At 34.9% G+C, this 20,904-nt stretch overlaps 1 protein-coding gene across 6 annotated transcripts in view; it reads left to right on the plus strand.

Moving 5' to 3' along the window:
- The window catches only part of Pcdh7 (protocadherin 7), a 414,645-nt gene that overhangs the window by 224,829 nt on the left and 168,912 nt on the right, over nucleotides 1-20,904 (plus strand). Inside the window, exon 3 of one of the 6 annotated variants that reach the window (XM_013116541.3) lies at nucleotides 15,964-16,059. The exons of the other annotated variants lie outside the window; for them this stretch is intronic. Coding sequence (XP_012971995.1) covers nucleotides 15,964-16,052 — 89 coding nt within the window. The 3' untranslated portion in view covers nucleotides 16,053-16,059. The remainder of the gene's footprint in view (nucleotides 1-15,963; nucleotides 16,060-20,904) is intronic. 6 annotated transcript variants of the gene reach the window in all.

The following is a 20,904-nucleotide window of genomic DNA, read 5'->3' on the forward strand; positions in this document are numbered from 1 at the left end:
CTCTATGAACTGTTATACTCTTATGCAGGAATATTCAAGTTCTCTCTCTCTCTCTCTCTCTCTCTCTCTCTCTCTCTCTTTCTCCCTTAAACACACACACACACAGAGTGAAGATAAGCATTAATAATGTCAATGAAGTGCTTAGTAATTTACATTTTTGCTAAAATAATTCTGGAATATACTTTGCTTTTTCTATGTAAAATCATTCTTCAGATTTATAATATTAGACACATGACTTTTGTCAACTGTTTGCTGTTACAATTTACATTTGGCCATGAATATGAATTTTCTCTTGGCCTTGTTGAATCCTCTGCTGGATTCCAATTCTCTGTGCTTAGAAAACATGGATTTTATTTTCTGTGTACAAGTTCCAGTGTTTATCACAAATATAATTATGTGAGAACAATAGGAAAGGAAAACATTGTAATGTCACATTTGTTTTCTGCCAGGCAAAAGGCTTGTCTTTGTAAGAGGCCTGCATATGTTTTACTAAGTTTATTGATGAAGAATAGTAAACGTCAGAAATGAGTGTCTAACAAGATATTGGTCAATATCTATTAGCGATCGTAAGTCTTACAAACAGTACTAAATACTAGGAACAAAAAGTAAAACCTTATAAAGATCAAAGCCAATATCAGCGAGTGGATAAAAATCTGCCAATTCCCACTCATGCTCTTATTCAGATACCCACGGAAACTAGTCGTATATATTCGTAATTCTAAAATCAACTTTTTGTGGAGTATTTGAGATAATTTTAAGAGCACAGTGCAAAACATCTGATGGCAATATAGAGTGGCCAAGTCATAGGAAGTGTTTCATGTCAGAGACAAATGAATTAGAAATATATTCATCCATTCTCCTACACACAGGAAACCACCAGGAAAGAATAGCAAGAAGTTTGTAAGACAAAAGGAACATCAGCATTATTAAATATCTAAAAATAAAATAGCAGCAGCATAAGGAAGAATTAGGATAATAACTAATACTTTTATAATACATAACGACCTACTCAGGGGTGTTGCATATCCATCTGTCTTATGGAATCACCCTAATGAAAATAATATTATCAGTATTCCCAGATGAAATGAGAAGATATGGAAAATTAATACTTAGTAATCTTAGGTGTCTAAACCATACTAGGTGTTGTTAATTTTTGTTGTATTTTACTTGTATTAGCTACACTTAAATTATCTCATTTAATGCATAAATAAACCTTTTTAGCCGATACAATTATTACTATATTTTAACAATCAGTTTTATTTTATGAATTTGAAGCTTTTTTTTCCCTGCACATATGTGTGTAACATGTACTCTTCCTGCCCGCAGCCTGGGTCCTTAGTTTTGATTTCGGCCCCCAAATAACACACAAGATACTATATTAATTATGAAGCTGTTGGCAGTTTGCTATGGTCTCTAATCGGCTAGCTCTGACTTAATCATTGACCCACAATCTCCAATATATATATATATATATATATATATATATATATATATATTATATGGACTTGTCTTTCCGAGAACGCCAGACTTGCTTTCTCTCCACCAGGGATCATATCACAACGCATCTCTTCACTACATTTCCCAGAATCCTCATAGACTCCTAGTCCTACCTATCTTGCTTCACTATTGGCCAACAGTGCTTTATTCAAACCAATCAGACACATATTTACAGAATGACATCTCCCAACATATTTGTGTATACATACCTTGTTAGTGAGTGTATTTGCTGAGGCCAAAAGAGTGCATCAGATGTCCTGGAATTGTAGTTACTGAAAATTATGAACCTGTATGCAGGTACTAGGAAGTGAGTCCTGGTCCTTTGGAAGAACAACTAATGTTTTTAACCACTGAACCATTTCTCCATCTCTAATTTTTTTCTATTTTAAAAACACATTGCTGGGTGGAGGTAATGGGCATGCCTTTAATCCTAGCACTTGGGAGGCAGAGGCAGGCAGATCTCTGTGAATTCGAGATCAGCCTAGTCTATAAGAGTTAGTTCCAGGACAGACTCCAAGGCCACAGAGAAACCCTGTCTCAAAAAACAAAACAAAACAACAACAACAAAACAAAAACAAAAAACACACACACATTAAGTATGAAAAATAGCTTTTGCTTCATGCACTTACTTGTCGTTTAGTTATGAGCAAACTCCTTGTTCTCTTGTTGCCTCATTGTTTAAGGAAAGCAATAACTTTATGACTGTCAATTTTTGCACAGAATTCTTCTTAGATGCTCTGTATGGCAAAGTCAGGGCACTCAAGTCTATATAATGATAATGCATCTCAAACTGACAAACAAGATGTACATTTCAAATCAGGCAAAAAAAATCACCTAAATTCATGAAGTTGGCATTTTTCTGACAAATTTTTCCTTATAAGTGTAGTAAAAATATTTCATATGTACATCATTGCCTTTAAAATTCTAGAGATCCCACACAGTTTTTATCCTACATGATTAAATCAGAAAATGTCTTATCTTTTTAAGACATAGATGGACACATATGAGTAAAATGTTGTCACTCTCAATTATACCTACCAATGGTCTGAATTACTTGACTTGCTTATACTTAAGCTAACAAAACTCATTAGAATAGTAACCAATTAAAATGAAATGGAAAGCAGTTCAAGTAACTACCGTGAATATATGAAAGGAATAGATATTGTGTACACAGAAAAAAAATGCACCATTTCTCATTCTTGCTATTGTATCTTTATTGAATTGTTCAATAATTAAGAGCAGTTATACCTTACAAAAATGTATTCATAATTCATCGAGCAAGTGTAATTATTCTTTCTAAAGGAACACTAATTTTAACATTTTTAAATTAAAGAGAAACATAGATTTAAAAAATTTTAATCTATAAGATCACACATTTTGGGGACTGCACATGTAAAATGGATATGTGTTTCAAAGAAGGTAAGGTAAAAATACTTGTTCCCACTGAGAAGTTTCCATTGTTAGTTTGCTCACAATTGACCTAGTCATTAAGCAACTACCCCACATCTGTACAGGATGCTCTTTTGTGATCATCAAATGTATCTTCCCATTAGTGAAGAGGTAACCATTTTCTACTTGGGAAGTAAGGAGGGCATCTCTGAAGTGATTAGGGCTGTTCCCAACTTCAAGAGGGCAAGAGAGAACAGAAAACATAATATAGCTACATTGCAAGAAGTCTGCCTCTGAGATCTTTTCATTTTAGCAGCTGAGAAATATTGCTAAAATGTTATTGCTCAGATACACATTATTACTTAGTGAAGGTTGCTGCCCTTGATTTCAAAGACTGAAAGGGTACATTTTAACAATTTTTGCACTTCATTTAGCTGTTCTTCTTATTGATTGGACTTTATGAACTATCTAGTCATACCTGATATGCATTCTTAAGGGCAAGGATTTTATCTTCCAGCTAACAAGCAGGAAATTTGGCTTTTAAGTTACTGTAGAGTTTTGATATATATTCTGAAATTTATGAATGAATATTAAGAAGACAGAGTATTGCCACACACACACACACATATCTTAGGTTGAACATACTAGACTAAACATGTTAGAACCTATCTTGGAAATAACTTGAGCAATGAAATACATGTTCAGAAATAATTTTATTTTGAAAATGATCTGCTAAATAAATGGCTTCCTACTCTGCAGACCTGACGGTCTACTGCCACATGGAAAGTTGTATATTTAAAGATGTAGTATACCCTACGTTAAATGGTAGTTCAATTAAATAGTAGTTAGAAAATCTGTAGCACGAGCGACATGAAAATTAAGCATCTTTTTTTAATATTTAAAACACCAACATCATATATGGCATAACCATTTAGCTAAAATTCTAACAAAATAAGCTATACGATTTAACATAAGAATTTGTTTTCCTAGATCTTTCTAGGGTGCTTTCCCCCATCAAAAATAAGATGTGATATTGTATGTTGCCAAATATATAAGGATATTTTGGAGTATTTAAAATATAGCTTCAGGGCTATTTCATTGGATGATCTAAACTATTTTTCATTTTAAAATGCCTTTTATACCTAGTGTTCTTTTTTAGAGATTTTCTTTTTCTTAAAAACAAATTTAGGGAAGTCCTCAGACTTGGCAGTGCTGATATGAACAAGTCTCAGAAACAGCAACAAAACCCCTTGTCTTCAGATAGATGCACAGAGTTTGTATTTTATGTTTCTGTTGAAAACCTCTGATAATCCAATGTAAAAGCACCAGTTATTTATTACAAGCATGTCAGTATTGCAGTATATTAGTTTTTATGCTCTTTTTCTTAGAGCTGGAAGGCATCCATAACTATCCTTGGCTACTGCAATGCTTGTTATAATAAAGTCCTTCTGATATTCCTGGTAATAATACTACGTGGATGCAAATCAAGATAGACCCAACTGTTCACTGACTTCTCTTTAATAGTGAATTGTATTCTTGGAGAATTCCAGCGGTTATTTTTCTGCGGAGGTAAAAGTTTAATGTTGAAATAGTACTTATTTATTTACTTATGGCACTGAACAGTCTCACTGCCATGCCTAAGAAAATTGCTTCAAAAAATACATGGTAATGTAAATGTGAGAATGAAAGTTATATATTGTACGGCTTATTGAAATTATGGCTTGTAGGAACATGATCATCTTTATAAAGAAATCTAATATGCATGTTGGAGAATAGTCCACTGATGCCTAGTAAAAAAGGATGCTTTTGTAATATCTGCAGAGTGGTACCTGTCCAGATTTATGCCCATGGCATTTCTAATCGTGTGTGACCTGGCTGTACAAATCTGAATTTGATGTAGGGAAATTTAAAATAAGCATTTATTTCTGAAGCATTTTTGTTTCACAGAAGTTAGCATTCTCCGGCTATACTGCCTTTGACTCATTTCTTCATCCACTTCTTATATAGGAAAGAAGTGGATTTGTCTTTTTAAAGTAGGATCTTTTTAACTGAATTCAGAACAGAGGAAACCTAGGTCAAAGGGATGATGTGACCTGGAATCTGAGTCTAGAACCTCCCAAAACAGCTTGGTGGGGCAGGCAACAGGACTCAAGAGTGCACCAGTATTCTCTATGGATTCAACTATTGAAATATGTTGAAATTATTTTGTTTTCTACCGGAAATTAGACATTTACAAATATACTTGAGGAGTGGTGACAAGGAAGGCATTTGAGGAAGGGTAGCTGAGAGGGGTTAGAAAAGAGTAGGGAGAGAGAAAAATGATGTGTCTAATTTAGGATCAGGGAGTTTACTGTGAGATTGTCTCCTAGTAACACTAAAAGCTTCATGCATTAATTCTCACCAACAGGACTGCCGAAACATGAGCTGAACAAGGATTACACCAATGCCCATGACAAACTTGAAGGAGAAAAGCCCATGTGGCTTCTACCCTACAAAAAGAAATATAAGCACCCAAAGAATGCTGAGAACAGGAATGCTTCTCCCTAAGGATTAGCTCATAAAGTGGTCAAACTATGAGATGAATATTTATATTTAGGAATATATGTGTTTGCATATATGCATACAATAACTATTAGTGAAAACAGAGGCTATGCTTGAAAGTGTAGAAGGGTATAGGGTATGATTTGGAGGAAGGAAAAGGAAGGGAGAAACGTTGTAATTAAATTATAATCTCAATTTGAAAGTCTATTGAAATTAAAACAGTAAAATAGAAAAGAATGGAATGAATTGAAGTGTGTAACTAAAAAAAATGTCATTTTTTCTCAACATTTTTTCGTCTTGCCTTGATTTTTATTTTAGTTTCTGTCATCACATTTTCAGAATTTGGTTTGATTGAAAGTTCCATAGTGTACTATAATGCATTTGGTCAGTAAGACATGAATTGAAACTAGGACTTTGAGTTAAGGTTTTTAAGATTAAGCTCTCTTTAGTGATTAGGAACATTGTTGAGTGGTAGAACACTTGCCTAGCATACATATGGGCCTACGTTTGATCCTTGACACTGCTAAACAAAAAATCATTAGTGGTTATTCAAACTCAATTTTTAAAAGACTGAGTGTCATTTAGCCACTTAATGGGAATCTTCAGAGTTATATTTTTGAACACATAAAAAATATGTGCAACAGCAAACCATGAATTTTTTGTGCTTGATGTGCAAATAGAGACTTTAAAAGACAAAAATGTGGTTTCTCCTTTTACTATATTCTTAAAATAAACCCTGCTATTGTTTTTTACAGTGGAATTCGTGTGGCATATGGCTTGTTTTCAAGTTCTCCCCATCCAGGAAATGCTTTACTTAACAAAAATATAAAAGAGCATGTGAGTAGAGCGGGTGGAAGGGGGAGGAATAGGTCTTCTACATACATTAGTAGACAAGTCTGCTGTTTATTAAGTTTTCTAATCACCCACCAGTGAATACAGCTGATTGAAATACAAAGAATTCGGCAGTTACGTGGAAGTATGAAAACATACACACATGGTCTCCCTTTCTTCAGATTTATCATCTGTCAGACTTCTCAAGAGTATAGCATATTTTGTAGGCTAGAAATAAAACATTATGAATACATACATAAATGAAAATAGATATATGATTTGAGGGACCAGCATTGCCCAAAGTTAGCATTTTATTTCATGTAATTTAAATTATGGTATTGAAAAAGGTGCTCCATGTGTTAGCTGAACACCACCTCAGAGCATATTGCTTATCTGTTTGGGTGTATGTAAACAGGTTGAGGGGGAAATAATTTTAAAAAAGTTAGCTAGTGTCTGGGATGCATTTTAGCCAAAGAACAACTTGTATTTTAAAAATAAATTAAAATGCATTGACTATGATCAGCAAGCGAGCAGAGTATTTCGAGTGAAGGATGGGGTGAACAGAATGTTGTGATTTGCTCCCATTCTGCAGATCTATGAATAATCATTCCTTGAGGTTCGAAGATTATAAATAACAGTTCTGAATGCAGTTATTTCTGCTTTACAAAGGAAGTCATCCATTTTGTTTTCATTTTCACTCGGGTAAACTCAAAATGGCTTTGCGTAGCTTCTGCTAATTGTATCCAGGACCTAAGCCTTTTTTCTCCAAAGGAAATGCTTCTTGATTGTGAATGGATTCCTGTGTTTAGGTGGCTAAATTGACTCCAAATTGACAACTGTTGTTTGCCTTGGCAAGGTTAGACGATGGTAGTTGCTGCTAAGAGGAGGTAGGCAGCAAAATATGAGTTGTAAAAGTGAGTATTTCAAAGAAAAAAATTCATTTGTAAGGATGAGTGATTGGAGAAGGATATACTGACTTAGGTTTTAGTATAATAATGTTAGCTGTAATTACATGTCAGTTATACTGCAATGTGCTTTCAGACGTGCACTCCAGAGAAATGGAAATGAAAGTTCTCAGGTAATTCTCAATTGTGAGATCTAGATGATTTTTGCTATTGGCATAAAACACTATTTTTATAACCTAAATTATCATTATATAGAAGGGCAACATGGAAAAGAGTATAAGATACTTGTTTTATTTGTTTGATTATATAATCTTAAAACAAAATTTTATTTTTTTATTTTTTTATTTTTTGGTTTTTCAAGACAGGGTTTCTCTGTATCGTTTTGGAGCCTGTCCTGGAACTCGCTTGGTAGACCAGGCTTGGTCTCGAAATCACAGAGATCCACCTGCCTCTGCCTCCCGAGTGCTGGGATTAAAGGCGTGCGCCACCACCGCCCGGCAAAACAAAATTCTTTTGACAATGATTTCTAGATATATTGTTGGGATGGTTGGTGTATATATATACATACATATGCATTTATTCAGTATCAGGCCTACTACCCTTAGGCTATATAATATGAAGATGGACATTTTAAGATGTCTCGCTCATCAGAGTATCTTCAACTATTAGGATATTACCAGATAAAGAATGGATGATCACTAAAATTTCTTGAATCCTGAATAATGAATTGCTTTCAAGATCTAGGTTTTATGTACAACCCCCCCTTTTATTCCTTTGCTTGTACTTGTGGTTATTTAGTCTAAGTATACAAAATTACTAATTACCATGAAGTAGACTGAGTTTTGAATGGGTACAGATTAATTCTAGGCATTTTGATGAAGAACCTATTTTACATTTGAAGACTGTTCTATAGCAAGTACAATTTTACCTTCTCTTTGTTCATTGGCATAAAGCACACTTTTGAAGAAAGTCTGTTTTGTAATTGCTAAGTTAATTTTCTTACATTTCTGCCCATCATGGAACTTGACTACCCAATGTAGAGTGGGGGAAAAAGTAATGCAATTATTTTTGAACTGTACTCTTAAAATGCATGGGGCTGGATAGACGGCTGTGTGCTTTAGAACACTAGTACTTGCAGAGGAATCAAATTCATTTCATGTCAGTCACAAAGCAGTTCAGAAGCCATTAAAATTGTAGTTTCAGGGGATCTGACATCCTCCTATAATTCTCATCGTCATCAGGTGCACAATGGTGCCCAGACATGTATACAAGAAAAATACTTGTTCATGTAACATGAAACAAAATAATAAAATGAAAATTTTAAAATGTAATTGCTTTGAAATTGATATTAATTTGTATACTTTATAACTACTTCCTCCTTGAGAATATCACACTTTCTAACTCAAATTAATTATATTTTGGCATTATAAACTTTTTACATACTCTCCTATTGATTCATTTATTCATCACCAATACAAAGACAAAACTTAAAGAGAACTGCAAGAGTAAGTTTTTTTGTTTGTTTGTTTCTAATCTAAGCCATGGAAGTGCTTGCTTGTTTAGCCTTGGTTTTTAAGAACTGCCTCCACTACCTATGTTATTTTATACAAATTTCATTCTGTAGTGTATGATAACCCTAACATACATTTTAAATTGTATTTTGTGTTCCTTCTGGGTTAAATTGGTTGGGGTGATAGTGGGTTTGAAGAAAGATTTGCTAATATTTGCATGTGAAAGGGTTCTCTGTCTTTGTTTCCTAGATAGTTCATTTTCTAGCATATTTCCTTTTTGAAATTCACTTGTCACCATATTGAGCTTCCTCACCAGCAGTGATTCACTACTTCAATTTGCATTTATTTTGTCACTTTTCCTCCTGTTCCTGCTGCCTCACTGTATTCAACTAGCAACCGTTCATTCTTTTTAAATATGCAAGTCACCCCTTATATTATCCTAATTAATTGCTCCATGCTAAATATATATATTTCTTTTCACTACTGTCTTTTCTATTAGATATCACAGTGCCTAGTCATGCCTGTTTCTCACTGTTATATTTCTTAAGTTCCATTGCTTGTCTGTCTATTTTTTTAAGTTAAAAACAAGCTTCTTCCACATGTCAATTCCAGCTCCCTCCTCCCCAGCCCTTCACCCTGGTTCCACCCAGTGCCCCGATCAATCTATCTCCACTCTGATCCTCAGGAAGGGTGAGGCCCTCCATGGTGGATCTCCAAAGTCTGTCATGTCATCTAGGGCAGGGCCTAGGCCCTCCCACAAGAGTCCAGGCTGAGAGAGCATCCCTCACTGTTGGATGGGCACTCAAAGTCTATTTGTATGCCAGGGATAAATACTACCCAAGGCCCCATAGATTACCTAGGCCTCCTCACTGACACCCACATTTAGGGATCTGAGTCAGTCCCATGCTTTTCACATAGCCATCAATCTGGAGTCCAAGAACTCCCCCTTGTTCAGGTCAGCTGTTTCTGTAGGTTAAACCAGCCCAGTCTTAACTCCTTTGTATATTTCTGCCAGTTCTTCCTTTAAAATTTGATATAGGTAAGAGCTCCTCAGTCCTGAATATTACATCTCTATCTTAGCATGTACTGCTTCATATCACACCACCTTAACATCTATCATGAGTCTTGGTAGAATGTGGTCCCCACAAACAGAGTTTATACTGTTTTAATTACCACTGTTATAAATCAGCTCAATATTGAAGAGACATAGTCTTGACATTTCCAGAATATAGTGTCACACCTTCAAGATTCAAGTTCATTTTCATGATAATGCTAGGTTTTATACTCTGGACTCTCAGTCACTCATGCACAAGAGAAGTTATCTGAAGTTATAATTTTCATTTATCTCATTTCAGAGACTTTTCTCCTCTGCACTATCAATTATCTGATTCTAGCGACGCAACACACTGATTAAAGGATAGGAGAATGCATCCTTTTTGTACCAAAGTAGTCACTAAGAGTTACACAAAGCATAAAACAACGTCATTCATTTTGTGTCTTAAAATAAGGCAGTGTTTCATAAAATATCTGTATATATTTATTTATATAATTTGTTATGGCAACTTTCAAACACACTTAGAATTATTTAGAGAGTATGCTAAATTCAATTCAGAGTGTAGGAAGTATCAATAGCCACACCTCAGATAAGCAACAACACATTGTGCATTGTGCAGTGTAGTTTCTAAAGTGTACTGTAGTCATGAGTCCCACTTGCTAGGACACTGTCTTGAACACACTGAGCACAGATGAAACCTTGAAAGATCAAACTGAATTGTCAAATGGATGATATCATATCCTGAGTAGTAGTGATTTTAAATGCATTGGCGAGGTCCAAAATATTATATTTGATTTTAAAATAATTCAAATTATTGCCAGGTAGTGGAGGTACACACCTTTCTCATCTCAGTACTAAAGAGGCCTGCCAATCTCTGTGAGTTCAAGGCAAGCTTGGAAGCTTGGTGTACAAAGGGAGTTCCACGACAGCCCACTGAACAGAGAAACCTTGTTTTGAAAAATCAATAAATCAGTACACAAACAATAAATAAATAATAAAATATAAGTTATTTTCATTGAGCACAATCAAACATGGGTTAAAATAAAATGACCAGAAAACATTATTCACCACATTAAATAACTTATAAACAAATACTTAGGTTATATCAGTTTTGTGTAAAGGAGGGTGAGCCATACTAATTTACACACACATTACCAGATTTTTAGAAAGCACATATTTAAAACATTAGAAACTTGAAACTGAGTGAAACAATGTGCCTTTCTTTCCTCTTCTGAAAACATTACTTTCTCACAAAACATTCTGATTACTGTGCCCCTCTTCGACTCCTCTCTGTTCCTCCACACCCCCCTCCCATCTGGAGGCACTACAGTTCTGTCTCTCATTACAAAACAAACAGACCAGACAGACTTCAAATCCCAGGCAAAGGCAGGCAGATCTGGGCCAGCCTGGTTTACAGCATCTACAGCCTGATCTGCTGGACATTCAGGATTATGTAGAGGTAGAGAAACCCTATTTCCAAAAAAAACAAAAACAAAAACAAAAAAAAATGCAAAACAAAGGAACAGGCATCTGAGAGATAATAAAATACAATCAGATAACAAAACATAATAAGAAAAACCAGAAACTAAACATTGGAAGTGGACAAAACCAAAAGATAAGAGCCTAAAAGAAGGCACAAGAAAGAGCCACTTATTTGCACATTCACGGGTCTTAAACACATTAAACTGGAAGCCATAATAAATATACATAGAACCTAGTGGAGACCTATGCACCAGGTCTGGAAGTTTTAAAATGAATAGTTGAACTGGATCTTCAAATATTAGCAAAATTATCACCTAAGAAAATTTTATCATAATAATTCTCTGAATTGTGCGTGACAGTACTCTACTTATCATTATGATAATTAATTTTGAAGACATCATGCATAATATTAAAAAATCAATTAACTTTTTAGTTAAATAAGAGGAGTGAATGTTTTGCTTGTGGAATTGAGAATTTTAAACATTATATTGCTAACATTAATATATTACAATTTAAGATTTCATGTATGTGTATAAATGTATCTTTCCATATCTATATATTATTCTCAAATCTAATTATAGTTCCGTTTAGTAATACTGACTAAGTATTACACTTAATTATATTTATAATTCCTCTAATCTCATGACTATATAATTGTTTTATCAATTTGTTTTTATTACTTTTACTGTATAAAAATAAACACCTTAATTTTGTCAGCATTAAACTTTGCAACTTATTTCTTGAAAGCTCATGACCATGATGTAGCTTAGGATCCTAGCAAGGCCATTGACCTTTCCCTAAAAACTGAGCTAGGAATAATGTTAACTCCACTCCTCTTTCATCTCCTCCACAGTTTTTCATGGTTTTAAATAGGTTTCAAATGGCACTGAAGTAATCTCTTCTTTTTACATTTATTTTTGATGTATTTTCTTCTAAATGATCTCAGTCGTTAAATACTGTTTGATACCCTTCTCTGGGGCTGATAAAATTATATGTTTTACTGTGAAAATACTACTTATCCCTTTCAAAAGGCAAGTCCAACTATCTTTGTGACAGAACAGTCACTTGTGTTCTGTGAGGTGACCCACCATCCCATCCTTTACAAAAGTGCTGAATCTCCTTCCCTGTATGGCAACTTTCGTTGCTACTGAAAGCGACTCCTAATCTCACTGTTAAAGTGACTGAATGTAGTTCAGCCTCTCACCATTCTAGCTCTATCCATTACTCAACAGACACTAGTATTTCATGACTAAGATAAACTTTTTTAAATATATCATTCAGCAAGTATTACCAAGACATAAGAGAAGGGAAACCCCAAAATATCTCTTTACCTAATCAAAGCATCACACAAAGAATACACTGGAGGAGGTTTTGTGCCTGGAGTTTAGTTTCAGCCAGAGCTGAAATATGTTTCAGGACATGTGATCATACTGTGACACCCTGAGACAGACTTATTAAAGTTTAACAGGGGGCAGAACCTTTGACTAGTAGACAAGAATTAGTCATAGAGTGTTTGGGGAACTTGGATCTGGATAGAGAGGCACAGGAAGGACTGGGGAGGGACTTGGAGATTCAGAGTTTTTTCTTTTTGGACTTTCTTTTTGGTGTAGGAAGTGTAGGGAGAAGGTCAGCTGGTTGCTCCTTGGAGTTTCTTTGATCTATCAAGTTTTCACCCCATTATCTGACTCCTGAGTCTTTATTGGTAATGGGAAATAATGCACATGAACACAACAGAACTATCTATTTTCCAGTTCCTGCAGGAAATTTATTTTTCAGGCTTGCCTCACCAAAAGAATAAGAAAAATAGTTCTGATATCTAGAATCTGGGGTCTTCGCCACATATCTTTGTTCCATGTCCACCAGTCTCTAAGGAAAACTTGAGAGAACTAGACAGAGGACTCCCACAGACTAAGTCAAACCCTTGTCACTTCTTATTCAGTATGCCTTCTTGTCTACCACACATACTTCCACTAATTTTTCTCTCTAAAAGTCCATACAGGCAGAGACAACTCCACAGTCTCCTTGACATGTTGTGTGCAGGCTTCCTGGACTGCACAGTGTTTCCTACATCCAACTCTTTGTCCCTATTCTCCTCAATGTTTAGAAGGCAGTTCAGCATGTGTTATTGTCCATAAAGTGCACTCCATGAATTTCTTTTCTTCTAACTTCCAACCACTTTTGATGCCTTGTCCATAGTTACCTGCTACCTGAAAAAATAATATCTGTGTTCTGCTTTGCCCTTAAATTTCACCAGGGTTCCTGTGCTTAGTTCACAGAATCAGACAGCAACCAGTAACAATATGATTCTCGTTACCAAGGTTGTACAAGAGTTAGACTTAATGAACTTTTCTATCGTGTTATCCATACTATTATATTTTGTGAGAGATAGTTCCCAACATTTTTACAACAACATTACAGATGTTTAATGTCAGTGCAAATTTATAGAAGAGAGTAACCCCCCCGCCTAGAATTCTTGTATTCATGAAAGTGACAACCCATCAGTTTCTTCTTTTTCCTATGTGAAATTTCTACCAAGTATGTCTCATGTATGGCAAAGGTTCTTTCATTATCTTGATTGATACACCTTTTAAATATGCAAATATTATTTCTCTTGCATGAGAAACTTCCACCTTCCACTCTACAAAGCTATTTACAAAGTTATTCTACATGACTTAATGAGTTGTAATGTAAGGATTCCTCTGTTTGGTGTATATGCACTTCCTGAACTTACTTTCTTATTTTGATAAGGTTCAAATATACTATAGATAATACATGGGGGTGTAATAATACCCTTCCTTAGACCAAACAAAGACTTAATTATCTCTAAAATCTTTACTATATTAGGGATACATATGCAAAAAATACTATTTTCACCATGTTAAATGCAACTATCTGGCTGTAAACTCAGAGCATGTGGATTATAAATTTTTTTCTTGGCTTGCAAGATTCCCACATGTGATTCATCCAAAGATGAAGCATTTGCTCATCCTAAAATAATCACTTAGGAGTATTTCAATATGTGAATAATTTGTGTGTATATATATATATATATATGGACTATATAGGTTTTAATTTCAGAAGGGAGTTTAAACTTTAAAATATTTTGTAGAACAATATTTTAAGTTAAATACATAATAGATGAAGGTAAGACTCATGACTAAGCTTCACAAGCAGGACATGTCCAATCAGATAGTGAGTTTCTGGTGTGGATATGTTTCTTTTAACTCAACAGGTCGACATAGTGCTTCTACCTCCAGAATTCTGTGATGTTAATCTCTTATGATAGCAATTAGTTTCCAAGATTTCTCAATTTAAGAACTGACTAACACTATTGCCTAAGCTTTAGGTGTTTCCAGTGAAATGGAGAGGAAGGCCAATCACAAGTGTGTCAGAGATAAAGGATGTTGAGAAACTGGAACATTTGAGACATACTGTCTAAACAAGATCATGGAAGGACCAAAGGGATTACTATGTTCCAAACCTCAAAGGCTTTTCTGATAGCTGCTTTCCTAAACATTGGGATTAAATGTTGAAATTAGTTTCAGAAACAAGAATGCAAACACATAGTTGCGCAAATCCCTGTCTTTACCAAAAAAAACCTTCAACAGTCTTTTGATAACAAATACACTAAGAAATATTATTTTCTGTGAGGAGTAACTTCTCTTTTATACAAAGGAAAATAAACTGTTATTTTTAATTCTTGGGCCTTTTTTGTAGATCCAGTTTTGTATTTTAGATTGCTGCAACAAAAACATTTAAATGTGCAGTTAACTTCTACAATGTCTAAAACATCATTTAATAAACAATTCAGAAGTAACACTTCTATGCATAGTTTTCATTTTAAAATAAACATAAAAAGTCAAAGACTTCTTTAAAAACCAAACACAGAGTTCATATGGATAAGAGGTCTTACTTTTCATGTGTGGTCTTATTTCACATACTGGTATTAATATAATTCTGATTAAAGTGCAAGTAATTCATTATTATCAACTCCTTTTTAAAAAATTCCTTACATTTTCCTCTATATTTGTATTTATTTAAATAATCACATGCAGTTACAACTAAATTATGTTTATAAGTATAATTAAACATGAATATTTTTACAAACTGTATTGGTTGAACCACACAAGGTACGTGGATGCCTATGCCTTCTAAATTAAATACTTTTTTCATTAAGTTAAAAGAATTTGTTTTGATGCTAAGGATGTGTATACTTAGGAGAACATGAAAAGGAGACCTTTCTGTCTCAGCTAGGTAGTAGCTGGGCAGTGGCAGCAGGAAGAAGTATTATAATGCTGAGTACTGGAATGCGACTGTGTTAGTGTTTGTTATTAGGCTTGTCCTATATTTATCTCCTTAAATCTATTCTTGAAAATTTATGCCCATATCCTAATGTTCTACCTTAAATTACTCTGCTCAGCTAAAATGTGAGACATTAGTTCCTTATGAGTAGCAGCACTCTGGAGGCAGAGGCCAGCAGGTCTACAGAGCAAGTACCAGGACAGCCAGAGCTCCACAGAGAAACCCTGTAAGGAAAGAACAATAAAACAAAATGAAACAAAGCAAAACAAAAAAGCAAAAGAACAAAAGACCTAGTTTGTTAACATTATTCTTGAGATTTATATTCTTTAAAGGAAAGAACGTAAAATCTAAGTTTTTGGAAATGGTTTTGTTGACAGAGTCTGTGGATGGACACCATGGTGCAGCCGCTGCTGATTTTCCCTTTACATATTTCACCATCTCCCTTCCCCAGGTGTTGCTGCCATCACTACCTTTCCCCTCCTTCCCTTTCCTCATGGCAAGAAGCATGGAAGAAGAGTGCTGTTAAGGCCTCTCCATTAATCACCAGGTATGGCGGTTCTCAGCTGCCCCTCTTGTGAGCCTTCTGCTGCTGCTCTGTCCTTTGACACTTAGAAGACACCATGATGCACTACAAAGAGCTTGGAAAAATGATAGGATTGTGTGTTTTCTCTTTACATTTCCCACATGTGGCTCACTGTAGAATCCCGCCCCCCAAAGTTGTAGATCTTTGTTTCTTGCATATAAAATATAGAAGCATTATTGGTATTATTTTCAAAAAGGTGTTATGTTCAACCAATTGGAGAGAAATGGTATTGCATTTGTCAGTATGTCACTTTCTGAAAATACTGAGGCCACACGTTTAAGAAGAGTAAAATAAAAATACTTAGTGGATTTTACTTCAGAATCAGTTTTATTTGCATCTTAGAAGCACTGTACAGAATGGTACGTTAATTTTAGTATTTGTTCTCTGGGCTATAAAAACTTAGGTATAAGGCAGATCACACATATCTGAATCTATTTCAAACTGCCACTCTGACATGAAAGTATAGTGCATGCTAATTACTTCTGGGGGAAAATTGCTATTTGTCAAGTCATCTGGTGGCCTTCGAGGAAGATGGAAGAGACTGTCATGTTCAAGCTCTCTCAAGATCCCCTGAATTCAGAATGTTACACTTTGAAAGGAACTGGACCTTCAGGGCACAAGTCTAGCAGTGTCATGGTCAATAAAACATAAGCTCTTAGTCATCCAGGGGCAACGCCTGTCTTCTTGGTTTCCTCTTCTACTGGTGGAACTTGTCTGTTTAGCTCCTGCAGGGGCTTGTTGTGGAAACATTAGGCTCTTCCTTGTGTGGCTTTCTCTGGTTCTTTGAGATGTGTGAACAGATTAGTACCTTTGGGCTAGGAAGATTGTTGGAGGATGTCTTTAAGGAAAAATGAGGTTGTCTTTTTTGGCGGTGGGGGGAGAACTGTGTATACAGTCTTTAGAACAGACGTGTCGTAACAGAGCCGACAACTTTTATTTATATGTGTTTAGCCTGAGTTCAAAGATCATAAAGAATCATTTCACTGTATCTAAGTGCATTGAAATGTCAGCAAACCTGGAAAGGCAATGAACCTCAGGTTAGATGATTAATCTTTAATTAGAAACATATGGCTTCCTACCAAATGATCATTGCTTGATTACCCTTCAGAATCTCTCTCATGCTTAGGCATTTATTCTTTATTTCTTAGTGATTTTGGCATGAATACAACAAATTCTCTGGCCACTGCATCTTATTCAACAGATTCTGTTGCTCATGTCCACGTGTGTTTCTGTAGTTGGGTTGCTGTATGCAAAGACCATTTCACCAAAGCCTGTTTTAAAAACATGCTTTTATAGCCTAGCTAGAGGTCATTGTGTCAGAATGTTGGCCTCTATTTTTCTCCCAAATTTATGTACTTAAATGCATTACCTTTAAAAATGTTTATCTGTGTATAGTAGATAAGAACACTGAGGATTGGTGATGTCTAAAGTAACCAAGTTCACTCAGGATGCTCTTAAGTGAGATGTGCCTCATGTAGGTTCTGATTCACCCCATACCATGTAGACATTATTCACATTGACCTTTAAATTTCTAGAGGACAGAAACTCACCTCTCCCTCAATGTATATTCAGGTTGCATGTTGAGTGGATGTTTACAGAGCAGTCATTTATCTCCACACATAAGCATGAAGCATGTCCCTCACTTACATCCCTATGTATTACTGATTCTTGTATATTCTCTGTAGGTTGCAGTTTTAGGGCATTACTAATTTCTGAGGTTACTTAAAATGATTTTTTTCCTGAGGTGTAATTTATATAGTCCTCAAGTTTTAAAATCTATAATTTTTAAAAGATACAAAATTATCACAAACAAAAATTATTATCCAGTATCACAAATTTACTGAATAAAAAGATAGAAAAGAATCCAACATTCTTATATCTTTTGTAAGATAAAATTTCAGGAAATGGGTTAGATGCATTTGAAAAGTACAAATCACAAAAATTGTACCTCACATTATATGAAAATGAAGCAAATGTATGCCAATGTGAAAATAAACTTATGACTATCTTCTTTAAAAAGAGAGGAGGCATACAATTTAGATTTAAAGGTCAAAGCAAGCAGAAAAAATACTATCTTGGATAGAAAGAATTAAAAAGTGTAAAAACTTATTAAAATGAAAATGAATTTTAAAATGAAATTACTGGGAAATGAATGCTGAGCAAACTTTTAGAAACTATGATATAATATCATGAAGTAAAAAAATGTGACTGGGAAAGAACAACATTATTTATGAGTTGATGTTTTCTTATTAAAAATTCTTTGCTCTAAAATGGCTGGGATGATTACATTTGTGGGAATAGTATTTCTCAGTGTGTAGTAAGGCCAAATGCATTAATTTTGAGCTATGCATTTTGAATTTAAAAGAGTGTGCCAAGAGAATACAGTTGAAATAAGATTCAATGGCAATAAAAAAAGATTCAATGGCAAAGTACGTCTATGTCAAAATAGCTCACCTGAGCACATTCACCAATTAGCTCAAAATGAATGAATTCACCATTTTAGATCCATGGATGGACAGATTGGTCTGTGTCTCTTTTATTACATGGAGTGACCGGTGCATAGGATACGTGTGTTTTCGTTTGCTTATTTGTTTGTTTTTTATTACTCATGGAATCTTAAAAGTGAGTAGATAATTAGTGCTCAAACAAATCCAGGCTAATCATGCATACATCCTCTATCCATCTGTAAGATTTTTCTCCTGTGCGCACGAATAATCTCACTGACACAAAATGTAAAGGTAGCCCACTCTAGCATATTTCAGTTCTCCACCTTTTGCCTTCCCCCTACCTCCTTTCTTCACTCTCCTTCCCTCAGTCCTTTTGCCCCACCCCACCCCCCACTCCCGGGTAATTTTGAGCTGAAATGTTGTACCTTCCTTTAGCTTGAATCTTTTTATTGATATTCCCTTTGGGAAAAGGGAAACCAAGTGCTATTTGCAGACTTAAATTCAGACTGACACTACGTCATAGTGTCTAGATGTTTATGTCTCTACACATATTTTTTTTTGCTGGCTCACAGCTCAGCCATCTAAAATTTCCAATATTCGGTTGCAAATCCTTTTAGTGTTCTAGTTATTATGAATTTCTCCCTTAAAATAAAAATGCTTTTTCATAAAACAAGAAATTCAGGATGGGTCATCGCCCCCCCCTTTTTAACTAATATTTAATATGTTTGAAGAATCTAGTAATTTTGTTGAAATATCTTCAGGCTTAAAAAGGAAACAGTTTAGAACTATGTAAAAATTTGAACAGTATTTTTATGTAAGTATGTGAATTTGGACTGTAGGCAATAAATAAACAGAATGAATACAAGCATAAAGTTTATAAGCAAAAAGAATTTTTAGAACTTAGTCTTTATTAAAGTGAATCTTTACCAAAGAACAAGCAAGTTCAGCATTAAATAATCCTTATTCTTTAATATTTTAAGTTGATAATAATGGCAGTAAAGGAAAAAAAGATTCTCTGAGTACAAATTATTTTCTTAACTGATAACAATATGAGCTCATCTATAACAATAAGTTTCACAGAGGTCAAACTAGAGCAAAATAAGAATAAAAACTGGGTAAGGCATGTGCTGTCAGAGCTGTACTAATAAAAGCAACGACAAAGTACATTCTTCACTTATGCACACCCTTGTTTAATGCCAAATTGCTGTCAGTGTCCCTTGGCGAGTTCTATTTATGAGCAGATTACAACACACTCTCAGAGGCCTTGCACATCTAACTCTCAGTGAGTGCCGACACAGAATATATGGTCTTTCTGGAGCTGTGAAATTTAATTAATTTGCTGGCAGAGTACAGTTTTCATGCCACACGCCTTTGCCCTGACCCTGCTCAAGACTTCCATTTTCAAATATGCTCTATATATTGTAAACCTATATCATCTTAATGAAGCTCTCCCATGTGGTAATTTTAGTGCTTGGCTTAATTTTCTCAAAAGCTCCACTGCCTACATGCATTCTTTCTTTCTGTAATACCAACTGTCATGTACTAAGTTGCATGAATATATGCATGTCTCCCTTGATTTTCTTTTTATATTCACACCTCAAACCATTACCCTTTAGGTGTCACATTAAATATGAGATTCTTAGGTAAATTTTTTAAAACATCAAGAAACCTCGATCTGCTTTGTCTCTCACTGCACTTCAAGGTATAAATCATGTGTAATGTGTCTAATATCTTCCACTTAATAGCAGTATGAAATGCTCACCTACTGCAGAAGCATAAGTCTGTTGGACTAGGTCATCTTTAATTCCTTCTCTGGTTGTCTTTAAAATATGGAAGACTAGGGAGTTTAGAAATTGAGACTTTGCTCTAGCTTTGCCCATAAAGTGATAGAAGTATGATTTGTCAATGGAAAATGGGGACACTAAGCTAATTAAGAATGGCTTTTCAGTGAGCATGGAGAAGTTTACTTCAAGAGCTGTGTCCTCAAGAGGGATTCTGAGAACCAGATTTACTCAGAGATGGGACTGTGTGATCATGCAAGTGAACCTCATATTGTCACAGACTTGCTGCATACATCTTTAAAACACCTAAAACGAAAATGGATTGCTGTAACTTTAAAGTGTTCAGTTTTCCTTTAGATTGTGTACATATACATGACTCTCTCTCTCTTTGTGTGTATGTGTATGTGTGTGAGTGTGTGTGTGTGTGTGTGCAGTATTCAGATATGGGTATTACCGGCCATGTGGAGAGCCTCACCTTGGATGTCATATTCTAATGGGAAAATCAGGGTCCAATCTGGGGGTTCTGAATACAAGAATTTATGATGAAAGAAAGAAAAAAAAAGAGCTGGAGGACAGTTTTA

Source organism: Mesocricetus auratus, unplaced genomic scaffold, assembly GCF_017639785.1.
Source record: "Mesocricetus auratus isolate SY011 unplaced genomic scaffold, BCM_Maur_2.0 Super-Scaffold_100006, whole genome shotgun sequence".
Taxonomy (NCBI): Eukaryota; Metazoa; Chordata; class Mammalia; order Rodentia; family Cricetidae; genus Mesocricetus; species Mesocricetus auratus.